Below are 22,784 nucleotides of genomic sequence, written 5' to 3'. Positions count from 1 at the left end.
TGGGGCGGGCTTCTTGTGGTGACTTCTCTTTGTGGCACAGCACGGGCTCTAGGTGCGCGGGCTTCAGTAGTTGTAGCACATGGGGCTCAGTAGTTGTGGGCTCACGGCTCTAGAGCACAGCTCAGTAGTTGTGGTGCATGGGTTTAGTTGCTCCGCGGCATGTAAGATCTTCCTGGACCAGGGATCGAACCTGTGTCCCCTGCACTGGCAGGTGGATTCTTAATCACTGCGCGTCACCAGGGAAGCCCCTATTGATATCTTAGTATCTCTTTGTTTCTGTGGGTCTCCCATGGTCCCTATGTCTCTTTCCCTCTCCCACACTTGCCTCCCACCCTCTCTTTTCTCTTTGGGTCGCTCATATTCGTTAACGAAGACACAAGAGTAAAGATACTGCCACAGAGTGAGGTGGGGTGGAGGAAGCAGGCTGATAGCAGAGCTTGCAGATAGTGTTTGTCAAGGTTGTGTTGTTCTGAGAGCAGGAGAGAATGTCAGAGTTTGTAGGGGGCGTCTACCATCTGGTGCAAACTCCCTGTTGTCTGAGGAGGAACTCTGAAGGGAGGAGACCTGCCTGAGAGACTACAACTCAATAAAGGTCAATAACACAGCAGACGTTCTGGTTTCTAACTGGACTAGACGAGGGACTGTGGGAAAGAGAGAGTGAGAGAGTGCTGGAGGACTTGCAGCTTTCCTTCAGCCACAGAACCCACGACACAAGCCAATCAGTCCTGGTTGAGGTAGAGACATTCTTCAAAGAGTAAATGTCATCTGTAGGGTCCCTATTTCCTTCCCTAAATAGATGCTGCACTTTGGGGCAAAGCTTTATTCTCCAACTGTCTTACCTGATGGAGAAGCCAGACAAAAAACAGCCTTATCATCAGTGACTGACTCTATGGTCACAAAATTTAGGATCACAGATAGAGTCCCTATGGAATCTATCATGTGGGTGTCATCCTACTGACAGTACTATTCTTAGCTAGGAATGCCTGAGGCACTCACACAGCCCATGTTTACTCATGCAGAACCCCACAGACATTCCTTCCACCACCACCAGGGCAGCTATAAATGGATAAAGAGGAAACAAACCAAGGGCGATAAAACCTACTTACCCCAAACCCAACAACAAATGTCATTTTATACAGCAGGAGACATTGACTTAAAGTAAAGAACTGGACAGGGACAGATGCCATTGCCTTTATTTTCAACATTATTTCAGAGGTTCTACATAATATAAAAAAAGACAAAAATTTTTTTTAAGTAAGTCATGAGGTTGGAGAAGAGTCAAATTTATCATCATTTTCAGATGATATGATTATATATAAAATCAAAGTAACCCCATTAATATTTTATACTTAATAAGACTATTTGGCAAGTAGTTGGATGCAAGACAAAATTGATAGCTTTTTACTATACTACTCATAATTAATTACTTAATGATAACATTTTAAACTTACTAACTATTCATTTTAGGGATTCCAGGCACTTCAAGTCCACAGAGTGAACAGCACTTCATTGTCAATGGGCAATCATCATCCTGCAGGCACCTGGGTTTTCTCAATCCTGGAACATGTCGGCGGCTTGTGTGGGCAGAAACCTGCTTTGACTTTATGGGGTAAAACAAGACACTTGACCGTGAAATACTTGACCACAGTTTGAGACAAATTGGGGGAATCTTGGGAACCCTAAACAAGGTTTTCTTCTGATTAAGCCTCTTATCCTTCCCCTTAGAGTAACAATAGAGGAGAGTAGGCAGAGTATCAACTTTCTATTTGATAAATAATTTTAATAATTATTTGAGGAACATCAAAAAGTCTTGCCATCTCTGATTTATAAAATCTGATAGGATCCCTGACTGCCCCTATAAAATTGATAGATTTGGGTTATCTAATCCCAGAGTACCAGAAGCAAGAGTATTAGAGAGCACTAAGAATTTCCTTGTTTTATAAACTGTAGAAATTGAGGACCATATAGGGGGAAGTGAGTTGCCTAAGGTCACACAGAAAACCAGTAGGAAAGTTGAAGTGAGTTGAAAAGCCTTTGACTCCTTCCACCATACCACGCTGTTCCTCAAAACACCGACAATTCCTGGGACAAGACCATAGTATCTTAGCACTGCATGGGGGAATGAACAGCATCCCTAGAGGCTGGAGAGTTCACTTCTACCCCAACAGCATTTTGCTACCCATCTTTTCCCCAGCACACCTTACATGAAGTTCCGTGCAGACATAAGGACTTATTAGGATTATACCTAATGGTTATGAATTTTTTTGCATGAATAAGTGGATATTGTCACCTTGTAGGTCGTTGAAGAATGAGGCTTGGAATAAATAAGTTTTCACTGAGAAAAATGAAGAGGATACCATGCATGACTGGCTTGGAAGAATAGCACAACAGTCTCCCAAAGTCAAGAGGGCAACATGAGAGCAGTGGTTGGGCTTTAAATGGGGAAAGTTTCCCAAGAGATCTCTGGGTAACCTAAGGGGCATCCCCCACTCCATGGGACAGCATGGCATTCCTAACATATGCCCAGTAGACTTTGCGAGGTATAACCCTAGTCCTCACCTGTCCAGGCCATGGCACAATCAAAGCCACACATGGATTCACAACATTTTTCATTTGGGGGGCAATCGAAGTCACTCTTACACGAAGCTGAACACTCCATACGGTTCTTGAAAGGGAAGAGTGGGCACTGCCCATCCTTGACTGAAACGAGAACGATGTGAGCTCCTTCAAACCCCACCCCCTCCCATCACCCTTCAAATAGGTTTTCCTTCTCTTCAAAACTAGTACCTTTTTCTGTGACATGGGTCATTCCACCCCGTCCACAGCCACGTAGGCTGTGGGGGAATGAAATGCCTCACCGTATCATGAGATGCAGTAGAAAGAGAGTTAAGCTTGGTGTTTGAAGCCCCAAAGTAAAGTCCCCATCCTGCCACTTAACGAGTGATTTCAGTTTCCTTCTCTATAAGATAAGATTAATTATGTGAAATCCACACAAATCAATGTAAGTTATTTTAGGGCATGTGCTTTACTTTGAATGAATGACATGACCTGACACATTTTGAAAGAATCACTGTGGCCACTGTGTTCATAACAGACTGTAAGAAGGGAAGGACAGAAGCAAGGAGATCTGTTAGGAGGCCGTTGCAGTAATCCAGGTAAGAAGATAGCACCTCAGGTTAGGGTGACAGCTGTGAAGGTGGTAAGAACTGGTCAGATTCTGGATCTCTTTGCCAGGTAGATCTAAAATGACTTCTTAATAAAGGATGTTGATTGAGCAAGAGAGGCATAATTCAGAAGTTTTTTCTAACCAAGATGGGGAGAACAATGGATAGAGCAGGTTTTTTCTAACCAAGATGGGGAGAAGAGTGGATAGAGGTGGGAGAGCAAAGACAAGGGGTTCAGTTTTAGACAAGCTAAGTGTGAGGTATTCGTGAGATCCAGATGGAGGTGTAGAGTAGGTAATTGGAGTGTGGGAGTCAGATTTGGGCTGGAGATACAACTTTGTGGGTCACTAGGACATATATGGTATTTAAATCAGTTCTTCAGGATTCTGTACCTGTCTCCTTTTATCCTCATCTGATTGCAAATTCTATGACAGCAGCAAGTGTTTCTTTTCTCTTTTTCCTTCTTCTGCTCCTCTTCCTTCCCCGCCTCCTCCTCCTCCCTTCACCCTCATCCTCACCCTCTCCTTCCCCTCCTCTTCCTTATTCCTGCTTCAAACCTAAATTTCCTGCAAACCAGCCCAGGCTCTTTTCTCTGACCTCTTTTTCCCTCTGGCTCCTGAGAGAAGGCCAAGGTCTTGTCCACAGCGTCATGATTCTTTACCACCTTCCACAAAGGGAAGCTTGTAGTCCTCATTGCAGACCACAGGATTTCCTTGGCCATTCAGGCTCACTGGGCCCATGGAATTAAAATTCCAGCTCTACTCCTGACCCACTGTGAATCCTTGGGCAACTAACTTTACCTCTCTCCCTTTACACTTTTCAGCCTGCCTCACAGAATCTGAGGTCAAAATTTTAATGCTGCCTTGTAAATCGCACAATGCTGCATTTTGAAGATCAATGGTCACCATCTCAGTTGTTACCATTTAGTAAGCCCCCACAACTATACAGCACCATGTCAAATCTTTGTGTCCTTGGCCATATATAATCCTATCAACAACTCAGTGAGATATTTGCTATTATTCCAATATTACAGGGAAGGGCACTGAAACTCAAAAAGGTGAAGAAATTTGCAGTAAGGGGGAAAAGTAGGATTTCTATCCAGGTCATTTGGCTCCTAAGCTCTGTAGCACACTGTCACCCAACATTAGTGGTGATGATGGCCATTGTATATACTAAGGAATTAATCCACAGCCTTTACCTTTACCCCACGCTACTCCATGCTCTACCCCTATTCCATGGGATTCCAGAGCTGGCCTGTCTATGCTTCATTCTTGGGTAAGTCCTCCGGTAATACTCAGCAGGCCAATGCAATGAGGAAATACCTGTTTCCAAAGGGTAGACCTGACTCTCAGGTCCCACTGGCCAAAGTTTATCAACAGTTGATGTGCACTGTCTCATTTTTTGGCACAACTCCATTAGGTAAATACTATTATTATCCCCATTTTATGACAAGAAAACTGAAACTCATAAATGTAGGCAACTGATCTAAGACTACCCAGCCAGTGAATGACACAGCAGAGACTTGAATGAAGGCAGTTTAACCTCAAAGCCTGAGTCTACAACTGGGCTGGTATACTATTTCTCGTTAGACAAGGCCCACAGATTGCCAAGGGTATGAGTCTTACCAGTTGATGAACAAGCCGTCATGCAGTCTTCCCTGTTGGAAAAGTTGTTGGCATTCCCAAGGCAGCCTCCATAATTAAAGGCTTTGCATACACGCCTTTTAGTATGAAAATACCAGTGCTTGACTGTATTCTTACATTTTCCTCGGTCCAAGGGTAGCATGCAGGGTTCTAAGGGCAGGAAGCAGAGAGGGAAGAACATAAATGGTAGCCAAAAAAGGAAGGCGTCAGGTCCTCAGCTTCTGTATGGTTCACGGTGTTATCATCCAAGTCATAGAAAGAGCCATGGTCAGTAAAAGTTCTGGTCCTAGCTGCATATGATTACTGTATGTTGCATAACATCTCTGAGCATCATTTCTACCTTGCAAAGGACATAACAAAGAGCATATAAGAACGATTTGGAGCTGATCTTTCTTCTTCACCGCTCTGAGCTTTGAAAGAGCAAGACTTGTTCAAGAACCATATCCAAAGTGCCTAACAAAGTGCCTGGCACATGGAAAGAACGAGATACTGAGAAAGAAAAAAAGCAGTCCCTCATGTCTGGAAATTGATCTGATGCTCACAGCTAAGCCATGTTGTTCTCCTGTTGGACATAAACAATCTCACAGGACATCTACATCACACAAAGTCATTTTGAGATGATATAGTGGGACCAAAATAGATCACTGCAAAACCCACAAAATACCAAACACCTATGAGTGATTTGTGCTTCTCTACCAATTACAGCTTTACCCTCATTCTAGCCTGCCCGCTCTATAGATGAGATTCACTCGGATTCTCAATCACAGAATTGTCCCCACTTTCTGACAGCACCTAATCTAGGGCAAACCCCCACTTCCTTAGATCCTCCCCCAAATTACCCAATCAAAACCTCAATCTTGGGCTTCCCTGGTGGCACAGTGGTTGAGAATCTGCCTGCTAATGCAGGGGACACGGGTTCGAGCCCTGGTCTGGGAAAATCCCACATGCCGCGCAGCAACTAGGCCCGTGAGCCACAACTACTGAGCCTGCGCGTCTGGAGCCTGTGCTCCGCAACAAGAGAGGCCGCGATAGTGAGAGGCCCGCGCACCGTGATGAAGAGTGGCCCCCGCTTGCCACAACTAGAGAAAGCCCTCGCACAGAAACGAAGACCCAACACAGCCAAAAATAAATAAATTAAAAACAAAAAAACAAAAAAAAAAACCTCAATCTTGGGGCTTCCCTGGTGGCGCAGTGGTTGGGAGTCCGCCTGCCAATGCGGGGGACACGGGTTCATGCCCCGGTCCGGGAAGATCCCAGATGCCGCGGAGCGGCTAGGCCCGTGGGCCACAACTACTGAGCCTGCGCGTCTGGAGCCTGTGCTCCGCAACGGGAGAGGCCGCGACGGTGAGAGGCCCGCGCACCGCGATGAAGAGTGGCCCCCGCTCGCCTCAACTGGAGAAAGCCCTCGCACAGAGGCGAAGACCCAACACAGCCAAAAATAAATAAATTAATCAATTAATTTAAAAAAAAAAAAACCTCAGTCCTGTAGTAGATTCCTCCTAACAGCTTCTTCCTGAGACGCCTCACATTGTCTTTGGTGAACATTCTCCCTCATGGCAACAAGTAATAAAATCAACTTGTTCAACGACAGGTCCATTCCTGGTGGTCTTTGGCAAAGGGCATTGATAATAGTTATTCGTTGAATGAATGAATCTATATAAAATGCACAGTTCCCTATTATTAGATACTTTGAGTTACCACAAAACCTCCTTGAAGGCCAAAGAATCAGAAAGCACCCCCAGCCTCTGAGCTGACTGAGGTTTATCCTTGCCACAGTGCCAATTATACTCGCTTGACACATAGTGACCGTGCAGCAAGTATTAATCACTGTGAATGATTGAACGCTGGACCAAAGAAGACTAACATCAATAGTATCAGTTGATGTCCACCATGCCTAGACTCATTGTTTGTGTTTGAGGGTTAGGAGTCCCATTAGAGAAGGAGAAAAGCTTGAACCCTGGCCTCTTTGTCCTTCCACCAATTCTGGACAGAGCAAGAAGTAGGACACCTCACAAGGCACCCCTGCTCTCAGCCTGGATGCCAGTACCTTCATACGGGTCCATGCACTTCTTCCCACAGGCAAAAGAGCAGCACTTCAGGTGTTCATCGCAGTTGAAATCTGTTTTGCACAAGTCTGGGGCTTTAGTACTACAGGTGAGCCTTTCTTGGGGGCACACTCCTGGCTTCTCTGTAAGAAAGAAATGTCCAAATTCACATCTTTTGAGGGTTTCAGCTCTTCTCCTCCCATGAAAAAAGTGAATAGTGGAATTCTTTCAGCCCTATCCTCTACCTTCAATTCTCAGTTCTCACTCTGCTTGTATTTAGGGACTAGGTCTGCCTCACCACTCTTAGCACATTTCGGTAGATCTGAATCAGGAATCTGTGCCCAGGTAGAACCAAAGGAGAAGCATCTTGGTCACCATAAGTTTGTTTTTGAAATCTATCAGTGTGTTTCTGTTTTGTAAATAAGTTCATTAATATCTTTTTAAAAATTAGATTCCACATACGAGTGATATCATATGATACTTGTCTTTGTCTGACTTACTTCACTTAGTATGATCATCTCTAGGTCCATCCATGTTGCTGCAAACGGCATTATTTCATTCTTTTTATGGCTGAGTAATATTCCGTTGTATATATGCACCACATCTTCTTTATCCATTCAGATTCCAGGGCAGGGGGTTATATAGGGACCAAGACCCTTGCCTTAAATTCAGGAGCTCCTTTCTCCTCTTAAAACTAATTATTTTAATGCCTAATTCCTCTGCCTCCTGTATCTTAGTTGATAAGGGAAATTAAATAGTGAGGAGTGGTGGAAATAGGAGTCAGGAGGCCTGATTTTGGTTCTCGACTCCTTGGGAACTCAAGACCAAGCTGAGTTCTACCGTATGACTTTGCAGTTATCTCTCAAGGGGAAGAAATGGTGGAGTGGAAAGAGCACTATAAATAAGACAGCTCTGGCTTTGGAGCCTGACTCTACCACAACAGCTAAACAATCTTGGGGAAAATCTCTTCCTTTGCCTGAGTTATAAATTTCCCGTCTGTGAAATGAGAATTATAATCTCTACCTTACAGGCCGTTTATAAGAATTAAAATGGTGGAGTAAGAAGACCCTGAGCTCACCTCCTCCCACTGGCATACCAAAATTACAACTCTTTACAGAGCAACTATGGATGAGAAAGCCCAGAAGACTAGCAGAAAAGATCTTCTACAACTAAAGATGTAAAGAAGGAACCACAATAAGATGGGTAGGAGGGGTAGAGATATATACTCAAGACATACACCCCCGGGTGGGCAACCCACAAACAGGAGGATAATTGCAATTGCAGAGATTACCACCAAGGAGTGTGGGGTCTGGACCCCTCATTGGGCTCCCCAGCACAGAAGTCCTGTACCAGGAAGAAAGCCCCAGAATGTTTGGCTTTGAAGGCCAGTGGGGCTAACTTTCAGGAGTGCCAGAGGGCTGTGGGACATAGAGATTCCACTGTTAAAGGGCTCATACAAAATCTCACATGCTCTGGGACTCAGGGCAGAAGCAGCAGTTTGAAAGGAGCCTAGGTTAGAACCACCTGCTGATCTTGGAAAGCCTCCCAGAGAGTCAGGAGGTAACTGGAGCTCACCCTGGGGACATAGACACTGGGGGCAGCCATTTTTAGGAGCTTGTTCTACCACGAGCACACTGGTCCTGGAGAGCACTATTTTGGAATCCTCCCTCTAGTTTATTAGCACAAGGACCCAGCTCCGCCCACCAGCCCATTGGCACCAGCACTGGGACCCCATAGGCCAAGTGGCTAGCCAGGCAAGGATACAGCCTCATCCACCAGCAGGCCAGATACCTTAAGACCCCCAGAGCCCTCAGCCAACTCAGGACGTGGCCCTGTCCACCAGACGGCCCTGGGCCCAGCCCCCCCTACAGTAGTGAATTAGCACTAGCCCTGGGACCCCAAGCACCCTGCAGCCAGAGACCCAGGGATGAAGTTCCACCCACTAGTAGGCAGCACCAGCTCCAAAACCACCTGGGTCCCTTCCCCACCCACCAGCAAGCCAAAACAACTCCAAGAACCCAGGGCTCTGCAGCCAGAGACCCTGGGAACCAGCTCCACCCACCAGTGAGCCAGCACTAACCCCAGGAACCCCCAGCCTCAGCCATGATGTATGTAAGTCATATCATTATGCTTATCCAGTGTTGTATGTCAATTATATCTCAATAAAACTAGAAGGAAAATAAAAGAAATAAGATGATACCCATAATGCACTTGTCACAGTGCCCAGTACCTGGTAAGAGCTTGGCAGATATGGGTTTGCTGTCTTCCTTTTTAGGGCTGGACATGGCTTCCCGATTTCAGTGTTGGTAGCAGACAGAATTCTAAAGTTGTACCCCCAAGATTCCCATTCTCTGGTTATGGAATAAAACACTAATTTAGATACTGCTGTGAAGGGATTTTGTGATAAAGTTAAAGCCCTAAGTCTGTTGACCTTAAAACACAGAGATTATCTGAGAGGTCCTGATCCAGTCTGTTGAGTCCTTTAAAAAGAAGATTTTTTTCTGATTGGTGGAGAAGAAGAGGTCAGAGAGATTCAAAGTATAAGAGGAATCTAACCTGCTATTCATAGCTTTGAAGATGGAGGAGGCAAATTGCCCAGGAATGAGGGTGACCTCTAAAAGTTGACAGCCAGTAAGGGAACCTCAGTCCTACAGCTGCCAGGAGTGATTCTGCTAACAACCAGTGAGCTGGGAGGAGAACCCTGAGTCCCATATGAGAATGGCAGCTTTGATGGACACCTTAATTTCAGCCTGGTGAGAACCTGAGCAGAGAACCTCAACACATCTTGCCAGACTTCTGACCTACAGGTAATTTGTTATGCAGCAGCAGACAGCTGATACAATGCTTAATGTGGCTCCATGTCTCTAAACTTAGCATCCTTCTGGTGGAATCTGACCAGAGACACATAATTCTTTTGGATACTATTGAACCTTGGAATTACAGAAGTTTAGACTTTAAAAGACCATATTTATCATTGGTATCAACTTCCTATTTGCATAGGTTAACAACAACAAAAAAAGAGGTCAAATAGGATAATATAGTGAATTGGGGGCAGGTCTGAGACTTCCAATCCATGGCTCACTCCAGAAGCTCCACTTCTTTGGTGAGGACTGGCCACTAAGAATTTTAGTGCTTTCCAACTATATTTTACTACCCTTAATGCACACTCCAAAGATGGCCTGAAGCTAAGAAGAGGAGATGGTGTCAGCACTCTCTTGTCATTCCTCGACTCATACTTTCCGGGAGATCACATCCATTCCCACGATCCCAACTGTGATTCCCATAGCTCCCTCCAGACCTATCCTCTCTTCCAAGCTAAAGACCCTTATATCCAACCGCCTGGTGAAAACACCATTTGGGCATCTAATAAACACCTCTGTTCCAACATGTTTAAAATGGAACTAATCACATATGTGGAATCTAAAATATGGCACAAATGAACCTATCTACAAAACAGAAACAGACTCATAGACACAGAGAACAGACTTGTGGTTGCCAAGGGGATGAAGGGGAGGGAGAGGGATGGACTTGGAGTTTGGGGTTGGTAGATGCAAACTATTACATTTAGAATGGATAAACAACAAGGTCCTACTGTATAGCAGAGGGAACTATATTCAATATCCTGTGATAAACGATAATGGGAAAGAATATTAAAAAAGAATGTACATCTGTGTATAACTGAGTCACTTTGCTGTACAGCAGAGACTGGCACAACGTTGTAAATCGACTATATTTCAATTAAAAAAAATAATAAAATAAAACGAAGCTGGCATCTCCCCATGCCCAAGCAGCACCTTCTCTCTGTTCCCATCTTGATATTTGGCATCCCCAGTTCTAATCTGTTATCAGAACCCTGAGATTCAATTCCCCTCGCTCGCCATCACCCCAGCATCCTATCAGTCATGGACTTGGGTCAATTCTACCTCCTAAATCTCTCTCCAAATCCCATCTCCTCTCCCTCTTTGCTACCACTTCTTCAGGTCAGCTCCTGACCTCCTCCAATCTCTCTCCTTAACTACTGTACCAGTCTCCTCACTGGTCCTCTGTCCTCAGTCTCCTGCCTAGTGACTGATGAATTTTCAAAAATTAAACCTGGAAAAGACACATATCAGGAAAATTTCGGGGAATAATTTGGTGGGGTGGGGAGCAGGTCAGGGAAGACTTGAAGGGCTCAGAGTGGGTGAGTAGGGCTAGTTCTCTGAAACCACAGTAGAAGTGGCCTCATCTGACACGAGTCCTTGCTTCATGTCTAATCCTCAGTCCCCAAGAACACCTCCTAAAGAACAGTTGAAGCTTTTATGAACCCACGTTTGACTCTGCGGCCTGGCGATGCAGATGTCTGCTCCAAAGAGAGGGAGAGAAGCAGCAGGAGAGCGACATTCCTCCAGGAGAAGGTGGAGCTCTGGAGAGGAAGGTGCCTGTGGAGGGGGGTGAGAAGAGGGCAGGGATTAGGCACAAGCCAGAGAGAGACACAAGCGTCTGCAGAGGAAGCTTAGGGATGATCCACCAATTTCCTCAGTTCATAGATGAGAAAACCAAGATGCATCATGTGAGGTCACGTGGCAAGTAGGGCAGGATCTTCAGTCCCAGGACCCTCCCAGTAGCCCCACACTCTGCTGGGGTGCTGTATGTATGCTATAGCCAGATGCCCACATCTTGCTCATGGGTGAGAGGCCACACATGAAGGATCACAGGGATTTTTCTGGAAGAGTTGCAGGGCTGATTTTCCCACAATCACTCCTGGGGCAACCCCAGGCACTAAGTGAGAATTTTTCTTTGCTCCACTGAACAAGAAACTGATGGTATGGGATTTTCAGGAGGACCTGGGCATATCCCATTAGGTTTTAGTGCCCCAAGTGCCAAAAAGATCCCAGATGACCTTGGGTTAACAAAGGGCTGCCTCTTATTCCTTCTGGTGTTATCCAAGCCTAGGAGCTTATGATACTTTCAGACAACCACATAAACAGACATCTTCCCCCCACTCACTCAAGCCTCCATTTTCTATATGCCTCTTCCTGGCCTTTACGTATATTTTTTTAGTAATGTGAAGAACTGATAATGTCTTACTGCATTACCTCTCTTGGAGTAAATGCATTTCAAAAATAGCAAGAGAGGGAGGAAGGAAGAAAGGGAGGAAGACATAAAGGAAGGGGGGTGAGAAGAGAGAAGGAGAGAGAGTCTTTATGCCACAGTATGCATCTGTATTATTGGGAGGGAGAACTTACTGAGAAAGAGGTAACCTTTTCCAGATCTCCTGAATCCACACTATATGGCTGCCTAAAAGTAAAGACCTGTGGTAATTTATCACCTCCTTTTTTTTTTTCAGAATTCTAACCCTGTATCCTCCCCAAATTTTACAATACTGCCTGGACTGCTCAGTAATGGGAATTATGGCCCCAAACACAGAGATCTTGATTTTGGTCACTAGTAGCTATAGCTATGTCTTAGATCTTCAGTTTCCTCATCTAGAAAATGGGAATAATACAATCTACCTAGAAGCTTTGTCTCATTGTGAGTGTTTGATGAGATGGTGTGAAGATTATTTATGAAGTGGTATGGAATGGTCAAAAATTTCATGTTTGGAGTTGGACCTGAGTTCACTTCCAGGATCTCTCACATACCAGCTATGTGGTCCCATTGGCTCAGTCACCTAACCTCACTGAGCCTCAGTTTTTCTTAAAGGAAATAATAATAACACCCACTTCATAGACCTGAGGATTAATTGAACGATTGTGTAAAGCATGATGACTGGCATATAATTAATGCTTAATATATTTTAGTCAGTAAACAACATAGTGAATGCAAAAAATGGTACCTATTACCTTTTTAGCTTTTGAGTCTGCTAGCCAAAGACTGTATATCATTACTTCTGCTCCCTCAAAAGATTAGGCAAAAAGCCCTATGATGCCTTAAATTCTTATGATCAATTCACCCTTTTGGTTTGAAATTTTACCACTTAACCTAGTAACACCTATTAACCACTCTTGAAAGTTAGTTGATCAGATTAGCCTGTAGTCAGTTAGCAGGAAGCAGAGCTCCTGGGATGGGGTAAAGGGAGGGATGTAGATTAATAAGATTGCCAAATATAATACAAGATGTCCAGTTATAATTTTTAGTATATATATCCCATGCAATGTAAGGACTGTGGTTATACTAAAAATTATTCATTGTTTATCTAACATTCAAATTTAATTGGTCATTATATATTTGTATTTGTTAAATCTGGCAACTTTAAAACAGAATAAATCTATTTCCATTGGAGGGGGATTTGCCTGGGCAAGAGAATTAGAATTCAGAAGTGTGATGGTTGCCACAGGGATGTGTATTGGAACATTTATCCCAACTGAAAAATGAATTCAGTCTTTTTATGGGAGAAAGTCATCTGATTTGGCTGATTGAGGACTGATTTTCCAATTAGATGATTTGGTTAACATTTTTCCATAAATATAGTGCATTAAATCTGTAGCATCAAAGATTTTTTAAAATACATTTAGAGAATGCAATAAGATCAATGCATTTTATGAAATATATGTTATCAAAGTCTACCAAGTTAATAGTATTCAAACTTTCCAACATTTACAGAATGTGTAAGATTACATAAGGTGTCTAAGTAAAAGAGTAATGGGTGTAAGCAATAACATTCTTGATCATTTGGTAAATGCTGGTAAAGCCTTTCTGGTAAACTTTCCAGAAATTAAGAAAATCACTTGTGGTTTGTGATCAGTATTCTAATTATCAGGAAACAAATTATTTTCAAGTGTAAAGTTTCAAATTCTATGCCTTAAAAAAAATTGAAAGAGGGGTTAATCAAACTGTTTCTTAATATTTAATTAGATCATTACATAATTTTTGATTATGCAGTAGTATGTGATTTTTGGCTACTTGCTAGAGGTTCAAAGCACCAAGTGACATACCTATAACAAAACTCCTTTTGTTTCCATGTACTTCCGTATCATTAAGGGATGCATTACCTAAGGAATTTTGTTTATCAATAAATTTTTTTATTTATCTGTAGTTTCAATGTATTTATTTATATATTCATTATTATTATGTTATTTAAATAACAAATGGAATGAAAAATCAATCCAGAAGAAAACATTTTATTCCTAAGGTCTTACGGTCACAGTAAATGAAAAAATTAAATTTTAATTTATACTCATGTTCTTATTGCATAGCAGTGTGAAAAGGTCATGAATAAAAGGCTTTTGAGCATAAGATTGTATTTCATCAGGTTAAAAGCCTGTGGGGTAAGAGGAATGGAAATAGGAGTTCAAGGAGAAGAAAAAGTGTTTTAAATTTTCCAACTGTTCAAGTGCTTTTCACATATTTTTTAAATGAATGATGGTGGGTATCAAATTAGTATGGTGTTTTGGTTCATTTGTTAAAGTTATGTAGCAGATTTTTTTAAATATTAATATTTACAGCATGTTTGCGTAATGCATTTGAGATTCATTCGTGTTGTGGTGTGTTGTTTGTACCATTTTATTGCTGAGTCGTAGTCGTTTATATGGATGTCCCACAGGTTGTTTATCCATTCACTGGTTAATGGACATTTGAGTTTTTTCCAGTGTGGGTGATTATGAATAAACCCCCTACAAACATTTGCATACAGGTTTTTGCATGCACATCAGCTATCGTTTCTCTTGGGTAAATACCAGTGAGTGGGATTGCTGGGTTATATGACAAGTATATGTTTATAAGAAACTGCCAAGCTGTTTTCCAAAGTGGCTGTACCATTTTGCATTTCCACTAGTAGTGGATGAGAGTTCCACTTGTTCCACATACTTGCTAGCACTTAGTATTGTAAAATTTTTTTTTTATTGAAGTATAGTTGATTTACATTGTCACGTTAGTTTCAGGTGTACAGCACAGTGATTCAGTTATACATATATATATATATGTTATATATATATCGGTTAAGACAAAATATTGAGTATACTTCCCTGTGCTATATAGTAGGTCCTTGTTGGTTATCTATTTTATATATAGTAGTATATATATGTTAATGCAAATGTTTTTATTTTAATCATTCTAAAGATGCATAGTGGTAAGACTGCAAGACATTTTAAGAGATTAAAGTAATTAGCTTAAATTTCTGAGACACTAAGAATCTAAGTCACCCAGAATGATGGCAGGGAGATTTCTGCTATTTCCCAACTTTCCTTAGGACAGTTTCAAACCCAGTGCAATCCTTGGTTCCCGAGCCTGGTTGGTCAGGAGTTTCCCCAGAGCCCCATCATTGAACCTACCTCTTTGCCCAGCTTCCCCTCGTGGCAGAGATTGCTCTTGTCAGTAAACTGAGGAGCATTTTGCAATCAAAAGGTCTACAGATGTCCAGGAGCTGGGGGAACATGTGAATTTCCAGGTTACGATCTTTGGAACTACAGGTAAAGGCCCCACTAAGACTCCACTACGTCCCACTATGCTATTGCTTCCCTACTGGGAGCAAACCCAGCCCTGTTTCCATGGCTGAGAGCTCCTTGTTCACATATTCCTCATCCCAATGGTGTGGTGTGCCTCCTGCATGGCTACTCAACCAGGAACGTTCCTTGAGCCTCGGTCCCTGAGCAGAAGACCGTGAGGAGGACAATTAGCTCTGTGGGTCTCTTCAGTACACCTTGCCCTAAGTTCAGGCAGAGTAAATAGATGTCTCTTCCAAAGACCTAACCTTTTAAATAACTCCTACTCAGTGATCTACGTTCTGATACTGAGGAAGGGCAGTCTCTAAGGGTGGAGCGCAGAGCACTGTATATCTCCATAGTGTGGTTTAAATATCTTAAATCTTTCTAATTCTTTTGTCTCTTTAACCTATCAATAATTGAAAAAGGTGTGTTGAGGGCTCTCAATACAGCCATAGATTTCTCAATTTATGCCTGCAATTTCATCAGTGTTTGTTTAATATATCCTGATTCTATTGATTTAGGTAAATACAAATGCATTCCTGGTGAACTGAATCTTTTATCATTATATGGTGACCTCCTCTCTATCCCTAAAATAAATATTCATCTTAGAGTTTTCTATTGCCTGATAGTAATCAAACTATACCATTTTTTTTTTGTTTGCAATTACCTAGACTTTTTTCTATCTTTTTGCTTTCAACCTTTCCAGGCACTTATGTGTCTTTTTTTTAATTGAGGTATAGTTGATTTACAATGTTATATTAGTTTCACGTGTACAACATAGTGATTCAAATTTTTATAGATTATGCTCCATTTATAGTTATTGGCTATATTCCCTGTGCTGCACAATATATTCTTGTAGCTTATTTATTTTATACATAGTAGTTTGTATCTCTTAGTCCCCTACCCCTATCTTGCCCCTCCCCCCTTCCCTCTCCCCATTAGTTACCACTAGTTTGTTGTTTATATCTGTGAATCCTTTTTTTTGGCTGCACCACACAGCTTACGGGATCTTAGTTCCCTGACCAGGGATTGGGCCCGGGCCCATGACAGTGAAAGTGCCAAGTCCTAAACACTGGATCGCCAGGGAATTCCCCAAGTAAGTCTTTTTCTTTTTTGTTATATTCACTAGTTTGATTTTTTTTTTTTTAGATTCCACATATAAGTGATATCATACCTATTTGTCTTTCTCTGTCTGACTTATTTCACTGAGTATAATATTCTCTAGGTCCAACCACATTGCTGCAAATGGCAGAATTTCATTCATTTTTTATGGCTGAGTAATATTCCATTGTATATATATACCACATCTTCTTTATACATTCATCTGTTAATGGACATATGGGTTGTTTCCATATCTTGGCAATTGTAAATAATACTGCAATGAACTTTGAAGTGCATGTATCTTTTCAAATTAGTGTTTTCATTTTTTTCCAGATATATACCCAGGAGTGGAATTGCTGGATCATATGGTAACTCTATTTTTAGTTTTTTTGAGAAACCTCCATACCATTTTCCACAGTGGCTGCACCAATTTACATTCTCACCAACAGTGCACAGGTTTCCCTTTTCTCCACATCCTCACCAACATTTGTGGTTTGTAGACTTTTTGATGATAGTCATTCTGACAGGTGTGAGCTGATACCTCATTGTTGTTTTGATCTGCACTTCTCTAACAATTAGCAATGCTGAGCATCTTTTTGTGTGCCTGTTGGCCATCTGAATGTCTTCTCTGGAAAAATGTCTATTCAGGCCTTCTACCTAATTTTTGATTGGGTTGTTTGTTTGTTTGTTTGATACTGAGTTGTATGAGCTGTTTGTTTATTTTTGATATTAACCTCTTGTTGGCCATACCATTTGCAAATATTTTCTCCCAGTCCATAGGTTGTCTTTTTGTTTTGTCTCTAGTTTCCTTTGCTCTGCAAAAGCTTTTATATTTAATTAGGTCCCATTTGTTTATTTTTGTTTCTATTTCTTTTGCCATAGGACACAGATCCAAAAAAACATTGTTATGAGTTATGTCAAAGAGTGTTCTGCCAATGTTCTCTTCTAGGAGTTTTATGGTTTCAAGTCTTGCATTTAGGTCTTTAATCTATTTTGAGTTTAGTTTTGTGTGTGGTGTGAGCAAATGTTGTCATTGTTTTATGTGTGCTCTGCTGTTTCTCTTGACTTTTTTCCCCATTTTTCTTGTTTTCTTAAACTGTGTGCAATTTTTTGTGTGTGTGTAAGATCTTATATTTAATGGAACTTTAACTTTAACGGTTTATAATTATGTGATCGAGAAGATCATTTTGGATTGGAAATTTGGATGACTTCTTAGCTTCATGAACTTAGCTGTCCAAATCTCTCCTCAGGTTTCCAAAGTTCTCAGCCAACATTTCTTTAAATAAGTTTTCTAACCCTTTCTCCCTCTCTTTTCCTTCCGGGATTCCAACAATACATAGATGTTTTCTTTTAATTGTGTCCCATAAATACTATAAATGTTGTTCATTCTTTTTCATTCTTTTTTCTTTTTGTTCCTCTGATTGGATAATTTCAGTTGATCTGTGTTCTAGCTAACTTCCACTTGGCCACCTCTGCTTTTGAAGCTCTCGGTTCATTTCTCCAATTCTGTCATTGTATTCTTCAGCTCCAAAATTTGTTTGGTCCTTTTTTTTCTTCTTCTTCTTTTCTATCTCTTTGTTGAACTTCTCCTTTTATTCTTATATTGCTTTCCTATTTTGTTAAATTTTTTATCCATATTCTCTTGTAGCTCTCCAAGCATCTTTAGAACAAAATTTTTAATTCTCTGTTGGGCAATTCCTGGATTTCCATTTCTTTGAGGCCATTTATAGGAGTTACACTCTCTTCCTTTGGTGGAGTCACAGTTTCCTGTTTCTTCATGTTCTCTGTAGCCTTGCTTAGGTATCTGAGCATTTGAAGAAGCAGTCAATAATTCCAGACTTTATTGACTGACTTCAGTAAAGGAAGACTTTCACCCACAAGTAGGGTCATGACTGAAGGTGCTGTGACCCTAGGTCTAGTGGTGCAGGTTACCATATGCAAGGGCATGTAATGGCACCAGGTCCAGAGAGGGTATGATATTTCTTTGGCTCAAGCTGATAAGGTTCACAACATCAACAGCTGCGTGGTCCTTGGCAAGCACAGCAGGGGGCTGCAGTGTGGTCCTTGGCAAGCACAGCAGGGGGCTGCAGTGTGGTCCTTGGCAAGCACAGCAGGGGGCTGCAGTGTGGTCCTTGGCAAGCACAGCAGGGGTCTGCAGTGGCTGCAAAGGCTATTGGAGTCCTCAGCAGCACCTCCAGGTCCAGCAGATAGGGACCAGGGTAAGCAGTGGTGATGGCCAGAGCCAGTGATGTGCATACACTTGGCTTCAGGGGCCAGGTGCAGGTGCTTGTATAGAGGCAGTGGCTGGTGGCAGACACACACATAGTGGTGGGAGCCAGAGCATGCAGCAAGGTCTGGGATCAACTATGGGCTCACTGGCAGCTACAGGGATCCTGGCTGTTGGCATGCACTACCACAGCTGCTGGGTATTGCCATGGGTACATGGCGGTGGGAGCCTGTAATAACGGTCGGGCTGGGGGGTGTGCAGTTGCACAGCTGGAGGGGCCATCTGCAGATGGGTGCAGTGGTGCAGGTCAGTGACTGAAGATAGAGCTTGATCTACGACCACAAGCAGCTGCAGGGGCCCTGGCTGTCAGGTGTGTTCCCCCATGGCTTCACTGCGTCCCCTGGGTTGTGCACACTGCAGTGGAGGCCCTTGACGGGCATCCGACCAGCGGCATGCAAGTGCACAGCTGGAGGGGCCAGCCCGGAGCATGCACACTGCAGTGAGGGGTCAGCCACGGGGGTCGAGGTTGGCATCTTGCAGTTGTGAAGCTACAGAGGCCTGGGCTGGATACCAGTGCAGTTTCTGGCCTCCACTGGGGACAAAGGGGATAAGGAGTGGGGAGGGACTCAAGTGCCTGGTGTCAGTGTATGCAATACCTGTGCGGCAAAAGCTAGTGAAACCTGCAGGGGTCTGTGGCAGATATGCTGGCCTTTGGTTTCTTTGTGGGTGAAGTCTGCTAGGTTTGTCTGCAGAGCAGGTCACCATCCACCAAGATCACTCCTAGTGTGGGGCTGCTACTGGCGGCCCCTGCTTTCTTCTTTGTTTCTAGCTGTCTCTATGTGTCTCAGCTTTGCCAGTCTGGGCGGGGTGAAACCAAAGCTGGACTTTTACGAGGTGCCCAGAAGGCTAGGGAAGTTGGTCACTCACCCTGCCCTTCCTTTTCTGGGGAGGGGAACTCTTTCTAGCTGGGAGATTTCGTCTCAGTACTGGGTACTGAGCAATACCAGCTTGGGGGATGGGATGATGTAGGTTGTCCTCCTTTCTCCTTTTTTTAAAATTTTTTTAATTTTTTTTTTGAAGTATAGTTGATTTACAATGTTGTGTTAGTTTCTAGTGTACAGCAAAGTGATTCAGTTATATTTATATGTAAGATATCACTTATATGTGGAATCTAAAATATGCTACAAAATGAACTTATTTACAAAACAGAAACAGGCTCACAGACATAGAGAACAAACCTATGGTTCCCTTCTCTTCTCAGGTGGTCCTTCTCAGGTTTTCTGCATTGCTCAGTTTTCTTAAGTGGACTCCAGATCTCTCCCAGAGCTGTTTTTGTTCACAGATAGCTGTCTAATTATTGTTCTTTGTGGGGGAACAGAGGCTGGGGTCCTATGTCACCATTTTATTGACATCATTCTGTATCCATATGTTTTGATATGTCATATTTTCATTCTTCAGTTCAAAATATTTTCTATTTCCTATCATGATTTCATTTTGACCCATGGTTCCTTAGAATTGCCTTGCTTAATTTTTAATCATACTGATAATCTTCCAGTTATTTCAGTTTATTTATTTCTAGCTTATTTCCACAGTGGTCAGTTTGAATTTCCACTGTAGTCAGTTTGATTTCAATTTATTGACATTCGTTGAGACATTTTTAATGTTCAAGTGCTCTGGGAAAGAAAGTATATTCCACGGCAATGCTGAATTCTTTTTGATATGTTGATTAGTCACTTTTTTATTTATGTTGTTCAAATCTTCTATATCCGTGCTGATTTTGGGGGGTAGGGAGCAGGCGGGTCTTCCTATTTTATCAGTTACGGAGAGAAGTATGTTAAAATCGTCAGCTGGTCAATCATTCTTCTGGCCATGGCAGGCCAGTTTACTAGGGACCAATCCTTCCAGCAAAGACAAAATGAGATCCCCTGGGGGACTCCCAGTCCACACCTTTGAATACCAATCACCACCTACTTCCAGAGTGGGTTAACTCCAGGCTTTGAAGCTAGACGACCAAGTACAAAGGTTCAGTGTGTTCCTAGCACACCTGGGGGTGAATGAGAGTATTCTATCTGCCAAGTGATGCCAGAGAATTTTCTCCACCGCTTCTTCTTTTAATTGTTCAGCAGGGAACAGTTCATTGCTTTTGTCCTAAGGCAATCATCCCCTGCTGGCCCAGGAGAACACTAAGGACCTGTCCTCCGTCACGCATCTCACTTAATGTTCTTTCTGCACAGTGCCTCTCCCCAACCTTATTGCCCACCAGACCCCTTCCTTGAAGCACATCTTGGGCCCCTGACATAGATGTATTTCAGGAAACTCAAGTACGGAGGTGTTTGGAGAATGGGGTCTGTATATTCATTCATCATCAACTTGCTTAGTGAATTTGAATAGGTTCAGTCACCTGTCCGTGCCTGTTTGTTCTCCTTTGCTAATTTTGGCAAACAATACTTATTCTCTGCAGGTTTTATGGGTGTAACAACACAGACCAAAAAGGAAAAGTTGGCAAATTAGAAATGCTAGGGTCATAGAACTTAATACCAAACTCATGATCCAGCCTTTTCTGCACATTCATCTGTTGCTATTGGAGGCAGAGGGAGGATAGGGTAGCAAAGCTTTCATGTCTTCAAGTTCCCTTCCCCTCCCCGCCAAGTCTATATTTAATCTGGTCGAGAAGGAAAATTAACTATCAGAGGACACAGGGAGGGGGAAGGGCAAACTGGGACGAAGTGAAAGCATGGCATGGACATATACACACTACCAAATGTAAAATAGACAGCTAGTGGGAAGCAGCCGCACAGCACAGGGAGATCAGCTCAGTGCTTTGTGACCACCTAGAGGGGTGGGATAGGGAGGGTGGGAGGGAGACGCAAGAGGGAGAGGATATGGGGATATATGTATATGTATAGCTGATTCACTTTGTGATACAGCAGAAACTAACACACCATCATAAAGCAATTATACTCCAATGAAGATGTTAAAAAGAAAAAAGAAAATTAACTACCGTTTGAGGTATTCCAGTTCCTCCCTATCCTTCAAGGTAGGAACAAGCATCTCTTCTTCCAGGAACCCTGATGCCACAACACATACCAACTCCTCTGTCTTCTATACTTTCATGCACTGACTGCCTGTCCATTGGCTCCTTCTTGTTACGTCCCATCCTGGTTTCTACCTGTTTGGATCATAAGACTCAACCCTTTCTTGGTGTTATATGCCAACAGATAGAGTTAGTGACACCCCCATTTATGTAGAGTGGCCCTTGCCACCGTTTTGGGCACATAGTAGGCTATAACCCTCTGAAGGTTGCTTATTCTTTCTAGGAGTATTTACATTTGAAAATATCCCTGTAGATCCCAAATGATTGAATAAATAATGGTAACACATTAGATATTGTCCGGGAAGGAACTAAGGAGGCCAGTGGCATTTCCTTTCCATTCTAGACCATTGGTCCTATCACCTTTAGGTAAGATTACAATTCCATGGATTAGTTAAATCACAGGTCTGAGATAATGGGAGAAAGGTTGCCCCAAGTTATGGGGATCTCAGAGGAACAGTGTTTTCTGTAGCCTTAAGAACATCCAGGGATGTCAGTCAATGGACAAAGAAGAGTAGAATCCAGAATTCTTAGCTAAGGACATCAAGCCCCTAAAGGGTGAGAAGGCAGGGAGCTCCAAACTGGGAGGCAGGAGTTGGGGGCTTGGGTAAAGTGGGGCAGGGGTGGTCAGTGAACGAAACGGGGACTATGGAAGAAGAAACAGAGGTCTGGTTTACTGTCACAGCTTTTTTGTCAAGGAATTAAAGCCGATAACATAATAGCTTAGGGAAGAGGGTTGGCAGAGACATTGGCCTGGACCCACTCCCCTACCCAGAGCTGAAGCAAGAGGATGACCCTACTGGAGGTCATGGCACGTTCTTGCAAAGCCTCCCACATATCCTCCGACTCTCACTGGTGCTTTGTGGGCTCAACAGTGGACAGGATGTTGCTGATTTTGTGATCCGGACTGCTGCTCACTGGAAGAGAGACGGGGTAGGTACTCAGTAGTCACACAATCCAGAGAAACATGTTTCTATTAAACGTTAACAGATCCTCCCAAACCCTAGGGGCAGAGATGTGTTCTATGGTGTAGGGAAGGCTCACACAAGGCTTCTCCTGGGATATTTTAAGTCAACCATGAGCAAGGAGACATAAATGTCGGACCTCCTGA

At 42.8% G+C, this 22,784-nt stretch overlaps 1 protein-coding gene across 1 annotated transcript; it reads right to left on the bottom strand.

The window, feature by feature from the left end:
• Positions 1-1,147: 1,147 nt before the first annotated feature.
• WFDC8 (WAP four-disulfide core domain 8) lies at positions 1,148-22,628 on the bottom strand. Its single transcript, XM_036827591.1, is given in 9 exon segments — positions 1,148-1,218; positions 1,452-1,549; positions 1,551-1,600; positions 2,560-2,700; positions 4,790-4,957; positions 6,855-6,995; positions 11,161-11,270; positions 15,102-15,193; positions 22,445-22,628. Coding segments are annotated over 9 exon segments (867 nt in total). The 5' UTR covers positions 22,511-22,628; the 3' UTR covers positions 1,148-1,217.
• Between the last annotated feature and the right edge of the window lie 156 nt (positions 22,629-22,784).

Source organism: Balaenoptera musculus, chromosome 15, assembly GCF_009873245.2.
Source record: "Balaenoptera musculus isolate JJ_BM4_2016_0621 chromosome 15, mBalMus1.pri.v3, whole genome shotgun sequence".
NCBI classification, from domain to species: Eukaryota; Metazoa; Chordata; class Mammalia; order Artiodactyla; family Balaenopteridae; genus Balaenoptera; species Balaenoptera musculus.
Note: the sequence above shows the minus strand (reverse complement) of the source record. Positions and strands in the feature narration are given on the sequence as shown.